General features: G+C 41.7%; 1 protein-coding gene across 9 annotated transcripts in view; it reads right to left on the bottom strand.

The window, feature by feature from the left end:
- The window catches only part of Uimc1 (ubiquitin interaction motif containing 1), a 69,045-nt gene that overhangs the window by 28,604 nt on the left and 18,186 nt on the right, over window positions 1-22,255 (bottom strand). For 7 of the 9 annotated variants that reach the window (XR_010058818.1, XM_063276146.1, XM_039095471.2 and 4 more), the window contains 5 exons: window positions 20,110-20,194; window positions 13,485-13,609; window positions 12,192-12,297; window positions 11,155-11,891; window positions 5,484-5,569 (listed from right to left, as the gene is read on the bottom strand). Coding sequence is in view for 8 of the 9 variants with exons in the window: in XM_063276146.1 (XP_063132216.1) it covers window positions 5,484-5,569; window positions 11,155-11,891; window positions 12,192-12,297; window positions 13,485-13,609; window positions 20,110-20,194 (1,139 nt within the window). In the remaining variant the exon portion in view is untranslated. The remainder of the gene's footprint in view (window positions 1-5,483; window positions 5,570-11,154; window positions 11,892-12,191; window positions 12,298-13,484; window positions 13,610-20,109; window positions 20,195-22,255) is intronic. The other 2 variants (XM_063276147.1, XM_017600476.3) reach the window with 1 other exon arrangement.

The raw sequence follows: 22,255 nt of genomic DNA, 5'->3' as shown, positions 1-22,255 counted from the left end.
AATGATAACTGGGCCTTAAGCTTCATAGGAAAGATGAGAGCCACCCAATACAAAGATCGGCCCTTAAGAAATTCCCCAAACCCAAGTGGCTAGAAACCTGACCTAATTAATAACCAATTAGCCATTATCTATTAAAGAAAAAAGATTTGGAAGATAAAACTTGATCAACTAATCAAGAATGGAAGAAGTATGCACATACAGTGTCAGGGAAGACACCAAGCAGACACAATGGCAGAGAACTGAGTAAAGGGGGTACAGAATTGTGTGGCCTGAATAATACACAGGCTAAGAAATAAGATTTATGGGGCTGGACAGCTGGCCCAGCGGTTAAGAGCACTGGTTGCTCTTCAAAAGGACCTGAGTTCAATTTCCAGCAACCACATGGCAGCTCACAACTATCTGTAGTAGTAGCTTGTGGGGATCTGGTGTCCTCACACAGACATATATGCAAGCAAACACCAATGCACAAAAAAATAAAGATAAATATATCATTCAAAAGAGAAATAAGATTTGGGAGTGCACATCGTAAGTGCGTAGGTAAGTACATAAGCAGACCGGTAATATGGCTGTGTCTCTGTGGAAGCCAGTAGAGGAGACCATCAGAAAAGAAAAATCAGACTGTACCAAAAAAGATAGAGGGAAAAGCTCTGACAGTCTACCAAGTGAGTGAAAGCAGATTGGAGAGGAGCAGACAAAGGCACACGTGCACGTCAAGCTGAGCACACTAGCTGCACGGGTCCTTAGCCCACAGAAGAAACTCAGCAGCCATTTCCAAACTCAAGCCAGATAAAAGCAAGGTAGGTCTGCCCCAGTCCTTATAAACCTCAAATCCAGTTTCTGATTTCCATGAGCAGTGATTACTTCAGTAGACAGATCTGTGGTGGAGACAAATCCCATTTGTGTTATACCAGATGGCTTAGAATGCAGTGGCCAGGCACCATTTTGAGGGGGGAAAAATCTATTGTTAAAAACTGGACTGAGGCTCAATGGTTAAGAACACTGGCTGTTCCTCCTAAGAACCTGGGTTCAATCCTCAGCACCCACACGGAAGCTCACAAATGTCTGGGAATCTGATGCACTCTTCTGGCATCCAAGGGTACCAGACACAAATTTAATGCAGGTACAACACCCATACACATAAAAGTAAAAATTTAGAAAACAAACAACTCAACCACCTAGGGCAACCTGTGAGATCAAAGAACATCCACAAGCTAGGAAACCTCAATTCGGTCTGCCACGAACCTTTAGTCAGGGAAGCCTCTTAAAAGCAGTTGTGGACAGCAGCAGGGCTGCCTACATGAGACTGGCTTAGACTGGATCATGTATAAGGAGAAACAACCCCATCCATGCTCAGTGGCTGGGAACAGATCTCATCAACTAGAACTATGCTGGAGTTTTAGCAGCTCTGAGCCTCAGGCCAGTAAGCAGATCAAACTTTACAATCACCTACGTAAATTCATTACTGTTAAGCCCAAGAACTCTGAAGTTCCTGGGGTGTAATAATACGTGAAAGGACATCTCTCTAGCAGGGTGACCTTGAAAACATGAAAGCAGGTCTTTTGCTTGTACCAATCTCAATGCTATGATATGATTTCCACATTCCCACTCCACTTGGGAGACACTCCTTAGATAAACAGCCACTCAAGAAGAAACAATATAGGCAGGCTAAAGAGGGTGAGGGACTCTGCCCAGCCCACAGAATGCAAAGCTAAGTGTAACTTTTCTATTTAGTGATGCTTTCTTACTCTCCTGCCCTTGTCTCTCCCCTCCTCCCAAATTTTTCTCTATTTCATGTCTTTTTATAAATAAAAATATATATGTACACTCTAGCGGTCTTCAGACACACCAGAAGAGGGCATCAGATCCCATCACAGATGGTTGTGAGCCACCATGTGGTTCCTGGGAATAGAACTTAGGTCATATGAAGGGCAGTCAGTGCTCTTAACCACTGAGTCATCTCTCCAGCCCCATCGTTCTTCATTTCTTTTTCTTCTTTTCATCTATTTAACTGTTCCCCACGTCTTTCTTGTGTTCCTTCTCCTTTTATCTCACTCACTTGCTACTTCCACACTTCCTTTACAGAGTGCTGACCTTCACGCCACATTCTACAGCAGAATGGTACTTCCAGTTATATGGTTATTGCTGACTCTGTACTAAGGAGTGTAGTTGATTTTGTACATTTCTATATCTAATACAGTCTGATATTATTGCTGCTATAGCAGTGTTTCCTCCCGAGTGTATACCTTCAAAGGTAGCCTGCTAACTAAGAAGATCCACCTCCGAAATCCTGAAGAGCTAGCCAAACCAACAGACACATAAATCACAACAATGAAATGCAAGAAATATGAAGTCAGGACAACACAACTCCTCTAAAGACCATAATTCTCAACTACGGAACTGAGAAGCACCAAAATAAGTAAAATGCACATAAAGCTTTCAAATATTTTCTGATAAAAATGACTTGTGATCTAACATGGCACACAAACCTAGAAAAAAAAATTCAGAAAGGAAATTGAGATTTTTTTTGAAAGGGAGAGAGGAAGTAAAGGAAGAGAAGTGAGAGAAGGAAGAGAGAGAAAGGAAAGGAAGAGAAGTGAGAGAAGGAAGAGAGAGAAAGGAAAGGAAGAGAAGTGAGAGAAGGAAGAGAGAGAAAGGAAAGGAAGAGAAGTGAGAGAAGGAAGAGAGAGAAAGGAAAGGAAGAGAAGTGAGAGAAGGAAGAGAGAGAAAGGAAAGGAAGAGAAGTGAGAGAAGGAAGAAGGGAACAAGAGAGGAAGAAGGCAGGAACTAAGAAGTTTAATGGACAAAAATCAAAGTAGAGGTGCTGGAGAGACGGCTCAGTGAGAGCACTCACTGCTCCTTCAGTGTACTGGGGTGGGGCCCCAGCATCCACACAGCCTGAGACCATCACGGTCTCAGAGGACAGAGGACAAAGTGAAGCGAGCACTGCATCCCGTTACCAGTGAGGAAGAAGTAAACGAGCATTCCCATAACATCTAAGAATTCTGGGATAATCAGACAGACTGGGCTAAACCTTTAGTCCCAGCACTCGGGAGGCAGAGGCAGGTGGATCTCTGTGAGTCTGAAGCCAGCCTGATCCACAGTGAGTTTCAGGAGGGCAAGAGATACCTGACGATATAAGACCCTGTCTCAAAAAACAAGCAAAAGACAATCCATAGGACAAAAGACTCGGCTGCTGTGGACACCAAAAGCATAAACTATTCAATGAAATGACAGCAAAGTTTCCCAAACCTTTTCAAAGAAATGGGCATTCTGTTTGAAGCAAGAGGCACTTATAACATAGACATGTACAGAGAAAAACCTCTATACAACATATTATAATCATGAAGTCAAACATACAATGTAGGGGCTGAGGAAATAGCTCAGACATTAAAGTACTTGACACACAAGTCTAAGAACTAGAGTTCAGATCCCCAGAAACCCAGATCCCCAGAAATCCACAGAAATGCTCCCGGGCGGGGCATGGCAGTGACCTGGACTTCCAGTCTCAGAAGAGAGAAAGAGGAGATCCCCAGAGCTAGCTGACTGGCAAGACAGACCACGCTGGCAGACTCTGGGTTGAACTGAGACTCTCTGCCTCAGTGAGTAAGGTGGAAAAGTAATCAAGAAAGATGTTATACATCTGTCCTGGGCTTCCACATACACACACTCACACACATGCAAAACACGAATATATACACATATGAAAACATTCAAAGCAAAGAAACAATATTCAAAACAGTAAAGGAAAGATACTAACTCACCCACAAAAGTAAAAACATCAGAACAGTATCAGTGTCTCATTAGCACTGCTCAAAGCCAAGGGACCATGGAAAGATATATTTTAAGCACTGAAAGTAACTGACACCCAAGGATGTTATATCCAGCAAAGGCATCTTCTAAAACTGAATATAAATAAATAAAGTTGAAGAAAAATAATAGCATTAGAAGGAAAGTACGAATGAAGGCAGTTTGTGACCACCAGGCTCAACTGCAGAAGATCTCTGAACGCACAAAGGGAGAAGAAAAGCAGGCTCGGTTACAAGGACACAGGAAAGAATAGGTTCTAGTAGAGAAAGGACTAAACAAAGGCGTTCTAGGAAAAACCCACCATGTCCAACACTGTAAACCAGCTAGTCGATGATGCCAATAAGGAAGCAAGAACAAACAGCAATCCAACCAACCATAAAACAACCATAAAAGTTATAGGAATTAATAAATATGTAACTATAATAACTTTAAATATAAAATGACCTCAATTCACCAAAGAAGAAACAGAGACTGTCTGACTCATTCCAAACTTCTACTGTTGTCTCCAGGAAAAGCCAAGAGATGGAAAACTCAAATCAGTCAGAAGCCAATAAAAGGCTTGTAGAGCTATCCTGATATCTGATAAAGTAGACTTCAAAACAAAATTAGTCAGAAGACAGAAAAGGTCACTACATTTTAAAAGGGAACAGTTGGGGTGGGGATTTAGCTCAGTGGTAGGGCGCTTGCCTAGCAAGTGCAAGGCCCTGGGTTCGGTCCCCAGCTCCGAAAAATAGAAAATAAAATAAAATAAAATAAAAGGGAACAATTTACTGGGCATGGCAGTGTATGCCTTTCATCCCAGCACTTGGGAGGCAGAGGCAGGTGGATCTCTGTGAGTTCAAGGCCAGGCTGGTCTATACAGTAAGTACCAGGACAGCCAGAGGTAAGTAGGGAGATCCTGTCTCTAAGAAAAAGAAAGGACAGGACAGACAGGTCAGGACAAACACCTTTCAAGTCTATCTCACTCCAATCAGAATGGCTACCAAGAAAGCAAATAACAAATGCTAGTGGGGACGCCGGGGTTAAATCTTAGAGCCATTATTAGTATGGAGGTTTATGACAGACAGATGAAAAGGAAGGAAGGAATAAGGGGGGGAAAGGAGAGGAGGGGAGAGAAGAGAGCAGAGGAAAGAGAGAGAGAGAGAGAGAGAGAGAGAGAGAGAGAGAGAGAGAGAGAGAGAGAGAGAGAGAAGTATGGACTGGACAGGAGAGGGACACAGTGAGGACTGAGCCATGAGGGAGGCAAGTGAAGGAGAGCAGTGGAACAAACACATGAAGATGACTACAAACCCTATTATCTGTATGCTAGTCTGAGAGAAAAAAGTAACAGAACCAGAAAAACAAAGAAAGGAAGAAAAAGCCATAAAGAAACAGTCTAGGAAGCTAGGATAGATTAGAGAACACCAAGTAATAAACTGTGAGATTTATGTTAAAATGACTAGAGTGGGTAAGAAAACCTTTATGGTCTCTTCCAGGCTTAATATTTTAGACTCTGAGAGACACACATTTGCAAACTTACAGCTAAAAATGATTTCCAGTCTCGATGGGCACATAAAGCAGATAAAAGTTGCTGGCAAGTTTCCATGTATACAGTCTCTCTTAAGAGGTTCCTCTTTCTGACCCTTATAGCGTCTTGAGGAAGAGACCCCGAGACCCACAGCAGAATACACCCTCACCTTTGTGAGGCAGGCACAGCGTCGTCTCCTTCAGAACTCTTCAGAACTTCTTCAGAAGTTTCTTCAACAAACAGACCTTGGGAAGACTGTAAAGACACGGGAAACCTGAATACACAGGTGAGCTTCCTTCTTCCTTTGTTATTTACTTAGTACATGTTTATATGTACATGTGGAAGCCAGAGGCCAATCTCGGATGCCAGTCCTCAGAAGCTCTATCTGCCTTAGGTTTTTAGTGTTTATAACAGTCTCACTATATGAAGACCAGGCTGACCTCCAGTTCACAGAGATCTTCTTCTGGGATTCAAGGTACACATGACCACACTGAGCCATATCCACCTTGGGTTTTGCTGTTTTTGTTTTGTTTCACATTTATCTTTGGGGAAAGGGGTGCACATGTCACTGATGCACATGTGGGAGTCAAAGGACAAGTTACAAGAGTCAGTTCTCACTTTCCACCTTGGGGGTTCTAAGCATCAAATTCAAGTCCTCCTTCTTGGTGGTGACAAGCATCTCTCTTTCTTTCTTTCTTTCTCCCTTCCTTTCTTTCTTTCTTTCTTTCTTTCTTTCTTTCTTTCTCTCTTTTTTTAAAGATTTATTTATTTGTGAGTACACTGTAGCTGTCTTCAGACACACCAGAAGAGGGCATCAGATCCATTACAGATGGTTGTGAGCCACCATGTGGTTGCTGGGAATTGAACTCAGGACCTCTGGAAGTGCAGTCAATGCTCTTAACCACTGAGCCATCTCTCCAGCCCAAGCACCTTTTTTCATTAAGACAGCCTCCCTCACTGACCCCACTGACTAAGTTGGATGGTTAGTCCCACAGTATCCATCTATTTGTCTCCAACTCTCCAGTCACGACATTTCACATGGGTTTTGGGGATGGAATTTAGATCCTCATGCTTGCAATGGCAAACAGTTCCAACTGAATGGTCTTCTCAACCCAAACTTCTTCCTCTTGAAAAACAAACAATCTTCCAAAGTATTACTTAACGGTTGATAAGAATAAAATCAGGCCGGCCATAGTAGCCCATGCCTTTATCCTGGAAACAGAGGAAGACAGACAGTGGGGAGCTCAAGGCCAGCCTAGTCTACACATCAAGCTCCTGGACAGACAAAGCTATGAAGGGACCCTGCCTCAAAACAAAACACTAACCCAGGCATAATGGTACATCAATGCCAGCACTTGGGAGGCAGAGGCAAGCAAACTTCTGTGAGTTCAAGGCTAGCCTGGGGGGTTGGGGATTTAGCTCAGTGGTAGAGTGCTTGCCTAGGAAGCGCAAGGCCCTGGGTTCGGTCCCCAGCTCCGAAAAAAAGAACAACAACAACAAGGCTAGCCTGGGTCTATATAATGAGTTCCTGAAGAAAGCAAGCAATGCTACCTTAAATGGGTTTTCTGGGAAAATGCTTTGGCTATGACACTTCATCCAGGAAAAGCCTCTCTAACTGCTCGATAAAGCTTTCAGGGTTTTTTAACATGTTAACAATACATGTTAAACATGTATCCCTCTATGACTCCAATAAAGGATAACATATAAAAAAAGGGGGGGGGGGAAAGGAGTAGGTAAAAGGGAGGAAAACTGAATCTACAGTCAAAAGGAGAGCTGTATGTACAACTGGAAATGTAGTCATGACAAATCAAAGTTGAACAATACTATCAATGAGAATCCAGCAGCAATGGGCCAGCAAGATGGCTCAGGGTAAAAGCACTTGTACCAAGCCTGACAATCTGAGCTCCATCCCTGGGACTCATATAGCCAAAGGAAGAGAAATGATTCCCCAGAAATTACCCTCTGACCTACACACACACACACACACACACACACACACACACACACACACACACACACAAATGAAATATAACTTTCTAAAAACCCTTGCATTAAAATACATCAACAATAAATAATGCACCCAACTCTTTAAATTAAGTAATTAATTTTTTTCTTTGAAAAAAAAAAAACAGGAAACACTGACACCTAGTGTCCACCTAACAGAATTTTGTTGATTTAAGGAACTGGAGATATGGCTCAGAAGTAACCAGCCCCAAGTCAAGCAACTGACAGAGGAAGTGATTCCCACAAGCTGTCTTTCAACCTTCACTCATGTTCCGATCCACCCCACATACATACAGACATAAATAAATGTCTTTAAAAGCATGCTGCTTTCTTTTTTAAGTAAAATGGAAAGTAACAATGTCAACCTCTGGCCTCCAACCTCTAACATACGTGCATATGTGTATCATACATACATGCATTCCAAAAGACCAAAAGCACAGTTACCTGGACATTTTATACAAACTCACTTTTATTCTTACAACTACATCAGACGGAGCTGGCTCAGCAGTTCAAACACTTGCTGCTCTTGCAGAGGACCCGGACTGAGTGACAGCTCACAGCCGGCCCAACTCCCTTCTGAAGATTATGAAGTCATGTAACTACAAACCCACTCTTCGGTATAATTTAGAATATCCTGATTTATTACTAAAGTTTTTATTACTATTTCTGTCATCAGACTTTGAATTTTTTAGTTTCTCTTGTTAACTGTATTTGTTTGGTTTTTCTTACAATAAAGATTTATGAAATGATAACTGTTAAAAGTATTCCTAACAGTATAGGTTTGACTTTTGTATTTTAGCAATTTTGTGTCTTTATCAAGCCATTTAGTATCAATTTTTACAGCTATAAAATGGGAAATAACAATTCCTATCTTTAAATTGTTTAAAGGAAGGTAGAGAAACAAGATATACAATGTCCATACATAACACTATCTAGCCATATTAGAAGTAGATTAAGACAGCAATCTAAATGTCCCCAAAAGGAGACTGGGTTCATTAGAGAAAGTCACCAGAAGCAAAATTAGAAACATACCATGGTAAGAAAGAATAAACTGTGAAACTGAACTTAAGTCACAGGTTATCCCCCCTAAGACTGATGTGGTGGAGGAAGGAAACTGACCCCGCAAGTTGTCTTCTGACCTTGCACACACTACGGCGTTTGTGCACACAGGACACACACAGAAAGGAAGGAAGGGAGGGAGGGAGGGAGGGAGGGAGGGAGGGAGGGAGGGAGGGAGGGAGGGAGGGAAAGGGAAGGGAAGGGAAGGGAAGGGAAGGGAAGGGAAGGGAAGGGAAGGGAAGGGAAGGAAGACAGATTAAAACACTATGTAGAGGGGCTAGAGAGATGGCTCAGCGGTTAAGAGCACTGACTGCTCTTCCAGAGGTCCTGAGTTCAATTCCCAGCAACCACATGGTGGTTCATAACCATCTGTAATGGGATCTGATGCCCTCTCCTGGTGAGTCCGAAGACAGCAACACTGTACTCATACATAAAATAAATAAATCTTAAAAAAAAAAAACAAAACAAAACAACCAGTATGCAGAGATCTCTTCATCTCTAGATCAGGAAATACCAGTCAGTCTGAATGCCATGCTGGTGCAGGTCTGAGGAGCTACCATTCATATACCTCTGATGGGAATGTGAATATATGTATTTTCTATAGATGACAATAGAATAGTTAACAAGACTGTCAATGTACATATCAGCCTCTGATATATCACTGTATCTGTAAGAAATTATCCTACACTTCTTCTGAAATGTCTTCTCTTCAAGGTATTACTTGGGATAGAAAAGTATTAGAGACAACTTACATCTTACCAGTCAGCTACTGAATAAGCTATGGTTTATCCAATACAGTATCTCCCTAAGGGGGTGGGAGGTAAACTGAGTATTGTTATAGAATGATCTCAGAATTACTAAATTAAAAAGTTTAATATATATAGTAAACTATCATTTGTATAAATGGAAGGCAGGGACTGGAGAGGTCTCCCAGCTGGCAGTGCTTATCCAGCATGCATGAAGTCTTGGATGCCATCCTCTGTACTATAGAAAGCACGGGGGTTGGAGAGATGGCTCAGTGGTTGAGAGCACTAACTGCTCTTCCAGAGGTCCTGAGTTCAAATCCCAGCAACCACATGGTGGCTCACAACCATCTGTAATGGGATTCAATGCCCTCTTCTGGTGTGTCTGAAGACAGCTACAGTATACTCATACACAATAAATAAAAACACTTGCCTGCAACCCCAGTACTCTGGACATGGAAGCAGGAGGATCACAAGTTCAAGGTCATCCTTGCTACTTAACAAGTTTGAGGCAAGCCTGGGCTACATGAGAACCTACAGGAACTGAAGTTCCTAGAAAAAAAGCCACATCTACACAGAAACACGCCACAAGGCTGTTTAACTGATTAGACCCTGATTAGACTGTGGAAAGACTGCAATGCTGTATGCCCGGAACCCAATGTTCTTAGCCCCAAAGTAGCCATTTATTGATCACCTCTATGTGTGTGTGTGTGTGTGTGTGTGTGTGTGTGTGTGTGTGTGTGTGTGTGTGTGAACATTCTTGTGACTACTGGGTAATGGACTGTATGAGCAGACCCCTAGCTTCCACCAACCTAAAAGCTAAGAATGTCATCAGGTATTATCTGAGGCCTAGTCAGAGATTTTCTCATTTTTACTGAAATCTACCTGATGTTCCCACCAATGTTATTTAAAACATGATTTCTCTTTAAATGTTTTTTTTTTATTATTTTTAATTGTGTGAAGGTGTCTGTCTACATGCAGGCATATGCTCATTGCGTGTTGGTATCCTCAGAAGACAGAGACATTCAATCACCTGGACGAGGCTGGAGTTACAGACAGTTGTGACATGGGAATCACCCTGGTCCTCTGGAAGAGTGAGTAGTACGTGGTCTTAACTGTTAAGCTGTCTCTCCAGACCCCTTGGAAAGTCTTTTGATCTGTAACTTTCCTTGTAACCTTTCTGTAACCTTCATAAAACTGATACATTGTTGGAACATGTAATTTGGGGGAACCTAAATCTGTGTTCCCAGCTTACAGCAATTCATATTTGGCTGCAGAATAAATTAATTCTTATGCCTTCTGAGATGACACATTCGCATTGACACTTGTCAAAAAAAGTGGAGAAAAGAATATATATATTTTATATTACATAAAGTATCATGGAAGGATACACTAAAAATTAGAAGCATGGATTGAATCCAGAGAGGGGAAATGTCTGGCTAGAAGGTATAGCTGAAAGACAAATATATATTTTTAATTTGCATTTCCTTGAATATTTTAAAACATCATCTGTAGAAAAATGTTTTAAAAATAAAAAGTTTGGAAATGAATATGGTATACACTAACAAGATGAAATAATGTGTTTATGTATATTGGATAAGTGGAGAAAGAGTTCTGGTAAATTATAAAGTAAAAGAAATGAACAAAGTTTGTGCAGAAGAGTCTCTATTTTGCTTAAAATTTAAAATAAAAATGTATTTTATATGTATAGAAATGATGATGATTGCCTCTTGGTGGTTTGATAGCAGGTAACTATTTTAATTTTTCTTTTCTTTCTTTTTTTTTTGAGACAAGGTCTCACAATGATGTAGCCTAGGCTAGCCAGACTGCTTCACCCTCCGGAGTGCTAGGATTATAGGCATACCAGACACCCAGGTTCTTTTCTTTTTTTTTAAACTTTTCCTATTTTATATAGTAAGCATATATTATTTTAATAAGCAGATAAAGAACAAAGACCACAAAAAATAGTTGAAATAATTCTTATTCTATCTGTAAATAAATTATCCTTCATTACACCACCACCACGGCCCTTACCTGACCACGACCGGTTGTTGGTTCTTCCTCCAACAAAAGTCTCTGCTTCAAGCTTGTAATGGGACTTTTTTGAGAATCCTTGGTTTCTGAGTGCCAGACAGATGCCCCAGAGCCCTGCCTTTCCTCCCTGGCTCCAGCTCTCACATCTTCTGAGAGGCCTTCATGCTTTTCACTAGTCTGCTCTTCTTGGCCACATTCATTCTGGATCAGAAAAGGAGGTCTAGGTAACACTGGTTCCCCAAACCCTCTTTTTTTAACAAGCTGTCTCTGAGCCATTTTCAAGCTCTTCTGATACACCTCCAACTGGCACAGAATGACACTGGTGTATTGATCAGGGTCTACTCCAGCAGGGCAGAATGGAACACCCCAGTAGTAGTGCACTGTGCCCCCAATGTCCTGGAGGCCTTTGGTGTCTGCTGGGGTAGGAAGGCATTGCCTAGACGTGTCCCCCCTACCCTGAACAGCTTTGGGAAAAGCACAACCACTCCCAGTACTTTCCTGTGGCTTCCCACACTGTGTGTGCTCAGCCAAGTGGCCAGTACATCTGTCAAAACATTTAACCTTCTCATTCTCAAACACTGGCCGGCTTGACTGGTCCTGGCTTCCTGAGCTGCCAGAGAGCGGCTCCTCTTCAGGGTTTTCACTGTGGTCCCAGGGCTCCTTTCCTTCCTCAGCCTCGTTTCCCTGACTGATCTGTGAGCCTTTGCACAGTGATGGAGGTGCCAGCTGCCATATGCCTGTAGGTATGTGAGAAAAAGTAGGGCTGAGGACAGTGTTTGTTAAAGGAAGACAGCCTGGTGAGCTGTCATCTATCAAGAATTACAAATGTGGCTATGAAAGCTGCTCTTTGGCTTTGGACAAAGGGTGTTGTTTTCCCTGGAGATAAAAGTAGGTTTGTTGGATATTAATGAAATTTCAACTATTTCTGTTTGAACCTCTTTAATACCATAACAGGGATTTGGGGCATCTCTGTCTCTACTCGCAGCAGAAGTGATAGGGTTATACTTGATGTGTAGGAGTCAGAACGGAAGACATGCCTTCAGTGGTTCCAGAATCTTTGGTGCTGTCTTGATGGGGATGTGAGGACGGCCCAGTAGACAGAGGTCGGGGTCTGGCAGCAGAAGCGTCAGAAGACCAGCGACTCTGAAACAAGCGACCCCGTACCAGACCAGGTTGTTATTAAAATAGCTGTCTATGAAGAGTCACAGGAAGGACAAAATGGGAGGCCACTGATCCCTAGGACTTTCTTCTCTTCAGATATAGCTGCTCGATTCAAATGGACTCTCCAGTGTAAAGTGAATACATATATATATACATACATACATACATATACATATACATATAGTATATATATATATTATACCATCCCAATATGGAGGGTATATAGTGTATAGAATGGTTCAGATTATACTCGCATGGTGATATATGCCTCTAGTCCTAACCTTTTCAGAAGGCTCAAGTAGGAAACTGCTTGAACTTCCAAATTGAAAGCCAGCCCTTTCAATTCTAGGAGGCTCCAACCCAAACAAACAAGCTAACAAGCAAAGAGAATCAAGGCTTGCCACTGGCAAGTATCCTTATTGTTTACATTAATTTCTTTTGCATATATTCACATCATAATTTAATATTGAGTTTTTCTGTTTGTTTGGTTTTGGTTGTTGTTGTTTTAGTTTGGTTGTAGTTTTTGGTTTTTGAGACAGGGCTTCTCTGTGTACTCTGTCTGCTATGGATCTTGTTCTTAGCCCAGTCTGGCCTCAACCTCACAGAGATCTGCCTGCCTCTGCCTCTGCCTCTGCCTTTGCCTTTGCCTCCTGAATGCTGGGATCAAAGATGTGCGTAACCACCACCCAGCTATTCGATTATTTTTTTTTCTTTTTTTCTTTTTTTCAGAGCTGGGGACCGAACCCAGGGCCTTGCGCTTGCCAGGCAAGCGCTCTACCACTGAGCCTAATCCCCAACCCCTATTCGATTATTTTTAAAATGACCATTCTTTCTCTTGCTTTCTTTGCTGTCCCCACAAACAAGGTGAACATCTGACCTGAAGCTTTTGAATTCCTGGTATTCTACACTCCTTCAGAAGCTTCCCATCACTATGATTCTTTTAAACCACTGACTGAAAAATTTGTGGAGCGAAATCAAACTCTTAGGGTAACAAAAACACTTCAATCAGATTAATCAGCAACGAGGACTTAAAAAAAAAGTAGAGACATTTTTATTAACTGAAAAACCTATAAACTACCAAGGCTCATTTCTCATACAACTCTACCAACCACTAAGTAACTGAGAACATTGTTAGTAAATCCCACAAGCTTCCAACACAGCATATTTACATTCAGGCTTTCAGCAATGGCTTTCCTCAAGAGCTCTTCTTCTTTCTCCTCCTGGTTGTTCACCTCCTTAGCTTCCTGCTCACTCATTTTGAGAGCCAAAGCAAATTGTTCTTCTTCTGACATCTCTGTAAGAGTGTAAGGAAGGGAAGAATACCACAAACAGAAAATTAGCATAAGGCAAAAAACCAAAATCATTAAACTGTCAGCTGACAATCCTGTGAGCCATATGGTATGATTTATACTCTAATGAGGAACGTCTATAAGGTAAGGTGTGGTCAAGATCACTAGTCGCATGCCAAGCACTGGAGGCACACATCTTTATAGTCCCAGCACTCAGGAGGCAGAGGCAGGCAGATCGCTGAGAGTTTGAAGCCAGCCTGGTCTACAGATACAGTTCCAGGACAGCCAAGGTTACACATAGAAGGCCCATCGGGAAAGCCCAAAACAAAGAAAGAAACAAAGAAAAAAACCATTTGTAAAAGCATTAGTAGCAGTTACAAGAACCATGAGTTAACTAAAGCTAGCACAGTGCTAGCCAACAGTGTTCATGTTTGCATCTCTAGCACGTGAGAGGGCCTGTCAATCGGTATCTGATGAATAAACAAACAAAAACACTACAGAGCTCTCCTTGCTAGACACCTCACTGCTTTAAGCTGATCATTTAGCCAGAGCGACTTGACTCTCCAGAATCTGTGCTTTTATGATGGTCTCATGTAGTCCAGGCTGGCCTTGAGGATGAACCTGAATTTCTGCCTCCAGTTACACCAGGATCATAGACGTGCATCACCTTCTTTATATGGTGCCAGAGATTCGACAAGGGTTTCATACATGCTAAGCAAACATCCTATCAACTAAACCACATATATCCCCAGATCTCAAAAATCTTCTAACTTCTTCAACTTAACAAATCCTTAGTTTTCAACTAACAGCAACTGCAGTACACTGGAGAAATAGCTGATTCCAAGTCTAGGCTATGAAATGTCCAAGCTGAGCTAGAATATGTCTTATGACAGTTAGCAAGGGATCTATGACCCATGCCTAGCACTGAACCCAAAGAACTTAAGAGCAAACTTGGAAAACAAAAACTACTGGCTTAAAATTGAACTGGAATCCACTGCATTATCCTTTTTAATTAAAATGTAGCAAACATTTGCAGACCCTCATTCAATGCCTTCAACATGAGGAAACGTGACAGAGCTGGGTGAGTTACGTCTTCAGCAACGTAGTCAGCTCAAGCTCCTGGGGACAGTCTACACCCATCTCACAAGGACAGCCCTAGTTAAACTCAGCACATCTCTGCGATGGTTACTCTTGGTTGTCAACTTGCTCTCAGTTCTGTTCCCCTAGAGAGCCCTGACTAATACAGTCACAAAACAAGACAAAAAACAAAAGACACGAAAGCAGGAGGAGAATTTATAGAGGAAGCAGAATCGATGAGTCAGGGATAAGAGAAGTAGGAATGAACATGATTAGAATGCATTATTTACTGGTGTGAAATTGTCAAAAAAATCAATTTAATTGTAAAATGCTGCAAAAAAATTTATCTCCAAAGATAATCTTAACATGTTAAGTTGATGCTCTATTCACCCCCATAGGTGCCAAAGGGCAGACAGTCAAAGTGCTGTCTCTTGCCAACTCCCCCCAAAATAAAAAACAAACAGCAAGCATAGAAACCATCTGGTCATGGAAGCTGCAGTGTGTCAGTGTGCCCCACAGTACGTCCCTCTGTCTACACATCTCCACTTGCAAATGTTCATGGCAAGTGAGTCATTGGTTTGTTTTGAGGCCTCTGGCTTCCGTGACATCATCAACATTGGGTCCTCACCGGGACTCTTCCCAGTTATTCTGTTGGTGCCCTATGTCATGGAGATCCTGCAGCTCTGGATCAGCTGGCCCTTTCGCGAGTCACACCCATTCACATATGATATAGACTGTGGGGTGGGTCTGTGTGATGGCTGTGCTGGTCATCTGCCAGGCTCTCCCTTCTCCACACCAACAGGGCGAGCTCTCTAGCACTGCTCCCATTAAGCCACCCAATCACAGCACTGGCAGGAGGCAGAGGCAGCTCTCTTCCTCTCCTGCTCTCAGGCCCCCAGGGTTGCTCACATACACGCCTCCAGAGCCAGCGCCACGGTTCTGTCCAGTCAAGGCACAGGGCCCACTCTTCCAAGGGCTGCAGCCTATGAGGGGCTGAAGCAGTTCTCACACTCTTGGGGCTGGCTCACCTGTGCCTTCACCTTCATCTACATTCTTTGGTTTTTTTAAGATTTATTTATTTATTCATTATATATGTATGTATGTATGTATGTATGTATGTATGTATGTATGTATGTGTGTGTGTGTGCTCTATCCGCATGTATACCTGCATGCCAGAAGAGGGCATCAGACCCCATTACAGATGGTTGTGAGCCACCATGTGGTTGCTGGGACTTGAACTCAGGACCTCTGGAAGAGCAGCTAGTGCTCTTAACCACTGAGCCATCTCTCCAGCCCTTCATCTACATTCTTAAGAAATATCACCCTTTATTTTTCTTGTGCTATCTCCCATGGACTCGGTATCAGACTTAAGAAATAAGCTGGGCAGTATTCTCTCATTACCTCATCTCTGTAGGAGCTTATGAACAACTACTACTATTTCTTTCACAAAGATGACCCCTGAAGCTATGAAACCCACATCTTTTTGTTATAGCTACTTTTGTTATAGCTGCTTTTTGTTAATTCAATTTTTTATTATATTAGTTGTATTTTAATATTCCACTTCTTGAGTCAGTCTTGGTTTGTGTCTTCCTAAGAATTTATCCATGAAGTTCAAGTTATCTATTTTTTTGGCATATGCTTTTTCATACTCTTTATATACAACTGAGTTCTCTCTTCTTTATTTTGAAATATAATGTTGAATATGGTTGTGCTTGTTCTTTGTCAATTTGACACACCCAAGAGTTATCTGGAAGACAGACCTTCAACTGAGTAAATCCCTCCATCAGGTTAGCTTATCAGTAAGATTATGGGTATCTTCTTGACTAATAACTGATGTGAGAGGGCCTGGCCCACTGTAGGTGGTGCCCGTCTTAGACAGGCAGGCCAGGGCAAAGCAACAAGATGAGCAAGCCGTGGGGAGAAAGACAGCAAGCAGCATCCTCCACAGTCTGCTTCAGGGCTGCCTTCCAGGCTCCTGCTTGAGTTTCTGATCCCACTTCCCTCGAAGATGGAGTATGAAAGTGCGAGCCAAATAAGCCTTTTCTCAGAGACGCTTTTGGTCATGCGTTCACCACAACAGCAGAAACCTAAGTAGGACGATGGTATAAGGTACGACAGGCATAAACAATGGCAGAGATTGTGCTCCAGTGTCAGAAGTCATTTCGCCTACTTCTGTGAAAGCCTGCCTGTCAGGCAGTCAAGGTAGGTCAGGTCTGCCGGTAGATCTCCTGGCCTGCTGATCCATAGAACAATAAGAGGGGACACACTTGAGGCTCAAGGCAGGGGATGAAGGTTCTACTAATCGTGGTGGAAGGAACTGGGAAGCCTCCGAATAGGAACAGATGTCCTGTGTGTGTGTCAGCCACTGTCTCGCTAGCTCGTGATTTTGTTTCCCACAGCACTGTAAGGCATAGAAAGGCTAAGAAAAGTAAACTCAAGGCTGGTGTGGTATTGACCTGCAGCCCTCCTGATTTCTAACTTTGTCTCTGAGTCTTTGAAGTGGAAACTTGAGGATTCTTTGAGAGTCAGTTGTGTTGGATGGTGTTTTGCTGGGGCAAACATATGAGTGTTTTCCTGAAGTGGACACAGGTCAAAGACTATGGCAGACTCATGAAAGAATGTTTCACTGAAGCAGACACAAGAGAGAGAATGTTCTGCTACAGCAAACGTGTGAGAGGGCATGTGATGAAGGATTCTTTGTTAACAACATTGTATAGTTGAACTCTATTTGTGCTGAGGCAAAGTACATGGAGAACGTGTGACGTTTGGAGGGTATAAATAGGACCCATGGAGTAACAGAGACAGAGCTGGGTTTGCTGGTACAGCTAGCTGTACAATGCTTGTAGGTCTTGCTGTCTTTGCTTCCCTGAGAAAGGCATAGCCAAGAACTTCTCCTGGAGTTCCTGCTGGTCCCTCCTGCTGACCTGAGCTGAGGCAGAGGCCTGGCTGTCTCTGCTAGGTCACACTGCCGCTGCTGATTCGTGTTTGCTAATCGTACTCTACAGAACTGAACTGCTGGTGTATCCATAAAGTGTTTGCAAATGGACTGAGCTTCCACTGCCCGCTAGCCTGTACAGTGAACTGCTGATTTCCAAAGAATACAGGCAGGAATTGCTCCAAAGAACCTTTCTAAACAGGTCCACTTTCCCTGTATCCTTTCTTTTCCACTACCTGTGGTGGGTGGTGGCTATAAGGAAGGTTAAAGCATTTATTAAGAAACATCACTAAAAATTGTTTTTGAAAAAATTAAAGTTACAAGTCTCCTTCCTGTCTTTCCTATAATAATACCCACTCCCCACTCAGAGGACTGTTCAACTTCATACCAGCAAGCAGTGCACTCCAAATACAGTAATGAAAAGTTATAACTAAAAAGAGAAATGGCTTGGTTTTCATCATTTATCACTCCTTAGAGTTGAAACTGACACCTCTTTCTTATGTCCCGAGGTATAAGAGATTTTAGGTTGTGATTCTTGTATAGCAATACACAGCAAAGAACTCCCCTTTAAGTCCTTTAATCAGGACTTTAATTAGTGAAACTAATACTTGGTTTCATAACAAAATAGTTGCTCACACATGTAAGTACTTCCAAACATGGACAGAATCACACACAGCAGTTTTTATATTTCAGATGATCATTCCAAGACATTTGTAGAGCACACAAGACGCTAGGACAGAAAGATGGTTAGTCCAAGCCCAGCCTGTACCATAATAGGTGAGAATCTGCTAGATCCTGGGTTTCCAGCACTGTCTTACTTGACTCTCAGTACAGTATCCCCTTGTAGTTCTATGACTTATGATTGCAATTCTTCACTCACATACTATTAGCTCCTTTTCATCCAGTCTGAATCAGAGAACTCCTCATGGAAGACAGTCCTCTACTCTTTAATTTGGGGAACACAGCTTTTATCATCACGTTTATTTTTAGAAACAAATTTCAGCACTGAAAAATGGCTCAGACTTTTCCTTTTCAAATGAGTTTCCCAAAGATATAATTTTACTAGGAATTAGTAATCTGAATTATGTATCTGTGCAACTATTTAAGGATGCCCTTGTCAAGAACTATTCAGTACATTCAGACAGGTCAACCAAAAGCCCAAACTTCTGGCCCCATTTCTGTTTATGAGCTGAAACATAGAGTTCCCTATATAAGGCAAAAAGTTCAGAAAAAGTCCTAAATGTTCAGAAAATTATTTTAGCATCAATACTACATCTCAGCCATCCTGCTGCACATATAACTCTCTAATCAATGCACAGAACTTACCTAGAGAACATATCTAGACATGTAGTGGAGCCAACCTGGGACGCTCATTATGTGGCTGGAGATAGAATTTAAACCCTGATCTCCTGTCTCCACTCCTATGGCAGAGTTCATTCACATTGAACCAACACAGTCATTCCTGGACAGTGACCCCCAGGCACAGACATAAATGGAGTCTTGACAAAGCCCTGCCACTGTGGAGTCCAGCTTTGCAATAATACCACCCATGGCACAATTACTCACCTAAGCTAACATTAATTTTGACTGGTCCACATTAAACTTAAATTTTTTCTCAACATAAAGAGAAAATCATCTCCCATCGTGCCTTTTACTGAAGAAGAGGTCAGCTGAAAGCTGCAATTTGTCTAAGACCTACATAGTAAGGAAAAAGAAAAGGGGGGCTAAACAAATGGGTCAATGGTTACTAGCGCTTGGTGCTCTAACAGAGCACCTGGGTTCAGTCCCCAACACTTACACAGCAGCTCAAAATCATTTGTACCTTAAGTTCTAGGAGACCTAGCTCCTTTGGTACCAGGCACATACAAGCAAGCACTCACACACACAGAATAAAATGTTTAAGAGGTGGGTAGAGAATCAAAGGCTCTGTAAGTACCCACCCCCGGAAGCTCACATTTATAATTTCAATAGTCTTCCTCTAGGACAGCTTAAAGTAACTCTCTAAGAAATTTGCAAAAGTTTAAAGATGGGCTGGAGAGATGGCTCAGAGGTTAAGAGCACTGACTGTTCTTCCAGAGGTCCTGACTTCAAATCCCAGCAACCGCATGGTGGCTCACAACCATCTGTAAAGAGATCCGATGCCCTCTTCTGGTGGGTCTGAAGACAGCTACAATGTACTCACATACATAAAAAGTTTAGATTCAGAACAAACATATATATATATCCCTAGAGAAGTCTCTTCTCCTAATGAAAACACTGTATCAACTCAATTAAAAAATGAAAACTTGGGCTGGAGAGATGGCTCAGCGGTTAAGAGCACCCGACTGCTCTTCCAGAGGTCATGAGATCAATTCCCAGCAACCACATGGTGGCTCACAACCATCTGTAAAGAGATCCGATGCCCTCTTCTGGTGTGTCTGAAGACAGCTACAGTGTACTTATATATAATAAATAAATAAATAAATCTTTAAAAAAAAAAAAATGAAAACTTACGTGCAATTTTTCTTTTAGCCAAACACTTTGATCTGTTTGACTGTTTTGTCTTCATTTTCTGTAATCCATTTTCCTCTTTTGTTTCCTGTTATAAACAAGAAATACAATCAGAGTAGATGACATCAAAAGTAATAATTTTTCTATTTCTTCTATATTTCCTTTTGGTTAGTAGAAGCCTGTGAATTATCAGTGATTATTAAGAATGGTATACATAAGACATCTCAATTAAAAAAAAAGTATGCAAGATCTAGAACCAATTAAGCCATAAAAATAAAAATGTATACTATACTGACATGATTAACGATCACGTTCACAGAAACACATAAAAACTGGCCAATATCCAAAATACTAGTAGACATCCACCCAAGATCAGAAACACTTGACTCAGTAAGTGTTTAAATCCAATATATTCATTTATTGTAGAGCATTCTTTGGCCACTGGTTGGTTAATGAAAGAAAAAGTAAAAGAATTCTATAAAATCAATTTTAAAAACCTAATAGACCAACCCCACTCCACCTCAAAACTTAATAAGTAGCACTTGCGAAGCAGAGCAAGTGAATGACTAGGAGTTTGAAGCCAGCCTGGTCCACACAATAAGTTACAGGAGAGCCAGGGCCCTGTGGAAAGGCCTTGTCTTAAAACAACAAAATGTAGCAAAAAAAATCAAGATAACCAAAAAGGAAACAGAAAAAGCAATAAGAAGAAGCTACAAAAGAGCAGGTGAGCAAGAACACAGGCAAAGATGATTTAATATATGTGTGACTGGGATCCTCAAGAACAAATGTTAAACTGTAGCCGAAGAAAATTTTCAGGTGGGGAGAGGGATGAGAAATCATAAAATGTCTACCATTTTCTACGAAAATGGTCTGTGGGCTGGAGAGATGGCTCAGTGGTTAAGAGCACTGACTGCTCTTCCAGAGGCCCTGGGTTCAATTCTCAGCAATCACATGGTGGCTCACGACCATCTGAAATGGGATCTGATGCCCTCTTCTGGTGTGTCTGAGGACAGTGACAGTGTACTCATTTAAATAAGATAAATAAAATAAATCTTAAAAAAAAAAAAAAGGAAGAAAGAAAATGGCCTGAATAATTTCAGACACATCCTATGGTAAACACTAAGCAAAGAAAATTTCCTAAAACATTCAGATTGACAGACATAATAACTGACCCTCAAAAATGAAAGTTAAGCTAAATGGTAGTGGCACATGTGTTTAATCCTGGCACTAGGGAGGCAGAGGCAGGTGGATCTTTTTGAGTTCAAAGCTAGCCTGATCTACAGAGTCAGTTCCAGGACAGCTAAGGCTACACACACACACACACACACACACACACACACACACACACACACACACAAGAAAGAAAAACATATCTATATAAACATACAGATAAATACATGTTCTTTTTGTTTTCAATGCATCCCGATCAGTTTCCACTCCTCCTAGTCCCACACACACACCTCCCCTCTCCCCCAGATTCACTTCTCCTCCATTTCTATCTCTCATAATGCAGAAGTTATGCTATTATAAATAAGAAATCACAAAGTAAAATATATTGATCAACTACTATATAGATTAAAAGCAAAAGTCAAATAATACCCAGATAGTAGCCAAAAATGAAAAGAAGAGAAACTAGAAAAGCATCCTGTGGGCATTTGAAGAAGAATGACCCCATAGACTTGTGTTTGGATATTTGACCCAGAACACTATTGGGAGGTGTGGCCTCGTGGTGGTGGGTGTGGCTTTGATGGAGGAAGTGTGTCACTAGGGGGTGGGCTTTAAGGTTTCATTCAAAAGCTCAAGCAGGGCTTAGTGATTCAGTTCATTTCCTGCTGCCTGTTGAACCAGCAGTAGAATTCTCGGCACCATGCCTGCATATATGCTGCCATGCTTCCTGCCATGACAATAATGGACTAAACATCTGAACTGTAAGCCTGCCCCAATTCAATATTTTCCTTTATAAGAGTTGCCTTGGTCAGGGTCTCTTTAAACCATAGAAACCCTAACGTAGACATGCGCATACTATTAGAACAACATATCAAAAAAAAAAAAAAAAAGTCTATCAGTATCCCACGGCTACTACAAGTCATGGAACAAAGAACAGTCAGAAAATGAGACCAGGAAAAATGATTTAAAGAGAGTGAAGACA

The sequence above is a fragment of the Rattus norvegicus genome, chromosome 17 (assembly GCF_036323735.1).
Source record: "Rattus norvegicus strain BN/NHsdMcwi chromosome 17, GRCr8, whole genome shotgun sequence".
NCBI lineage: Eukaryota > Metazoa > Chordata > Mammalia > Rodentia > Muridae > Rattus > Rattus norvegicus.
This window is presented reverse-complemented; position numbering and strand designations above follow the sequence as displayed.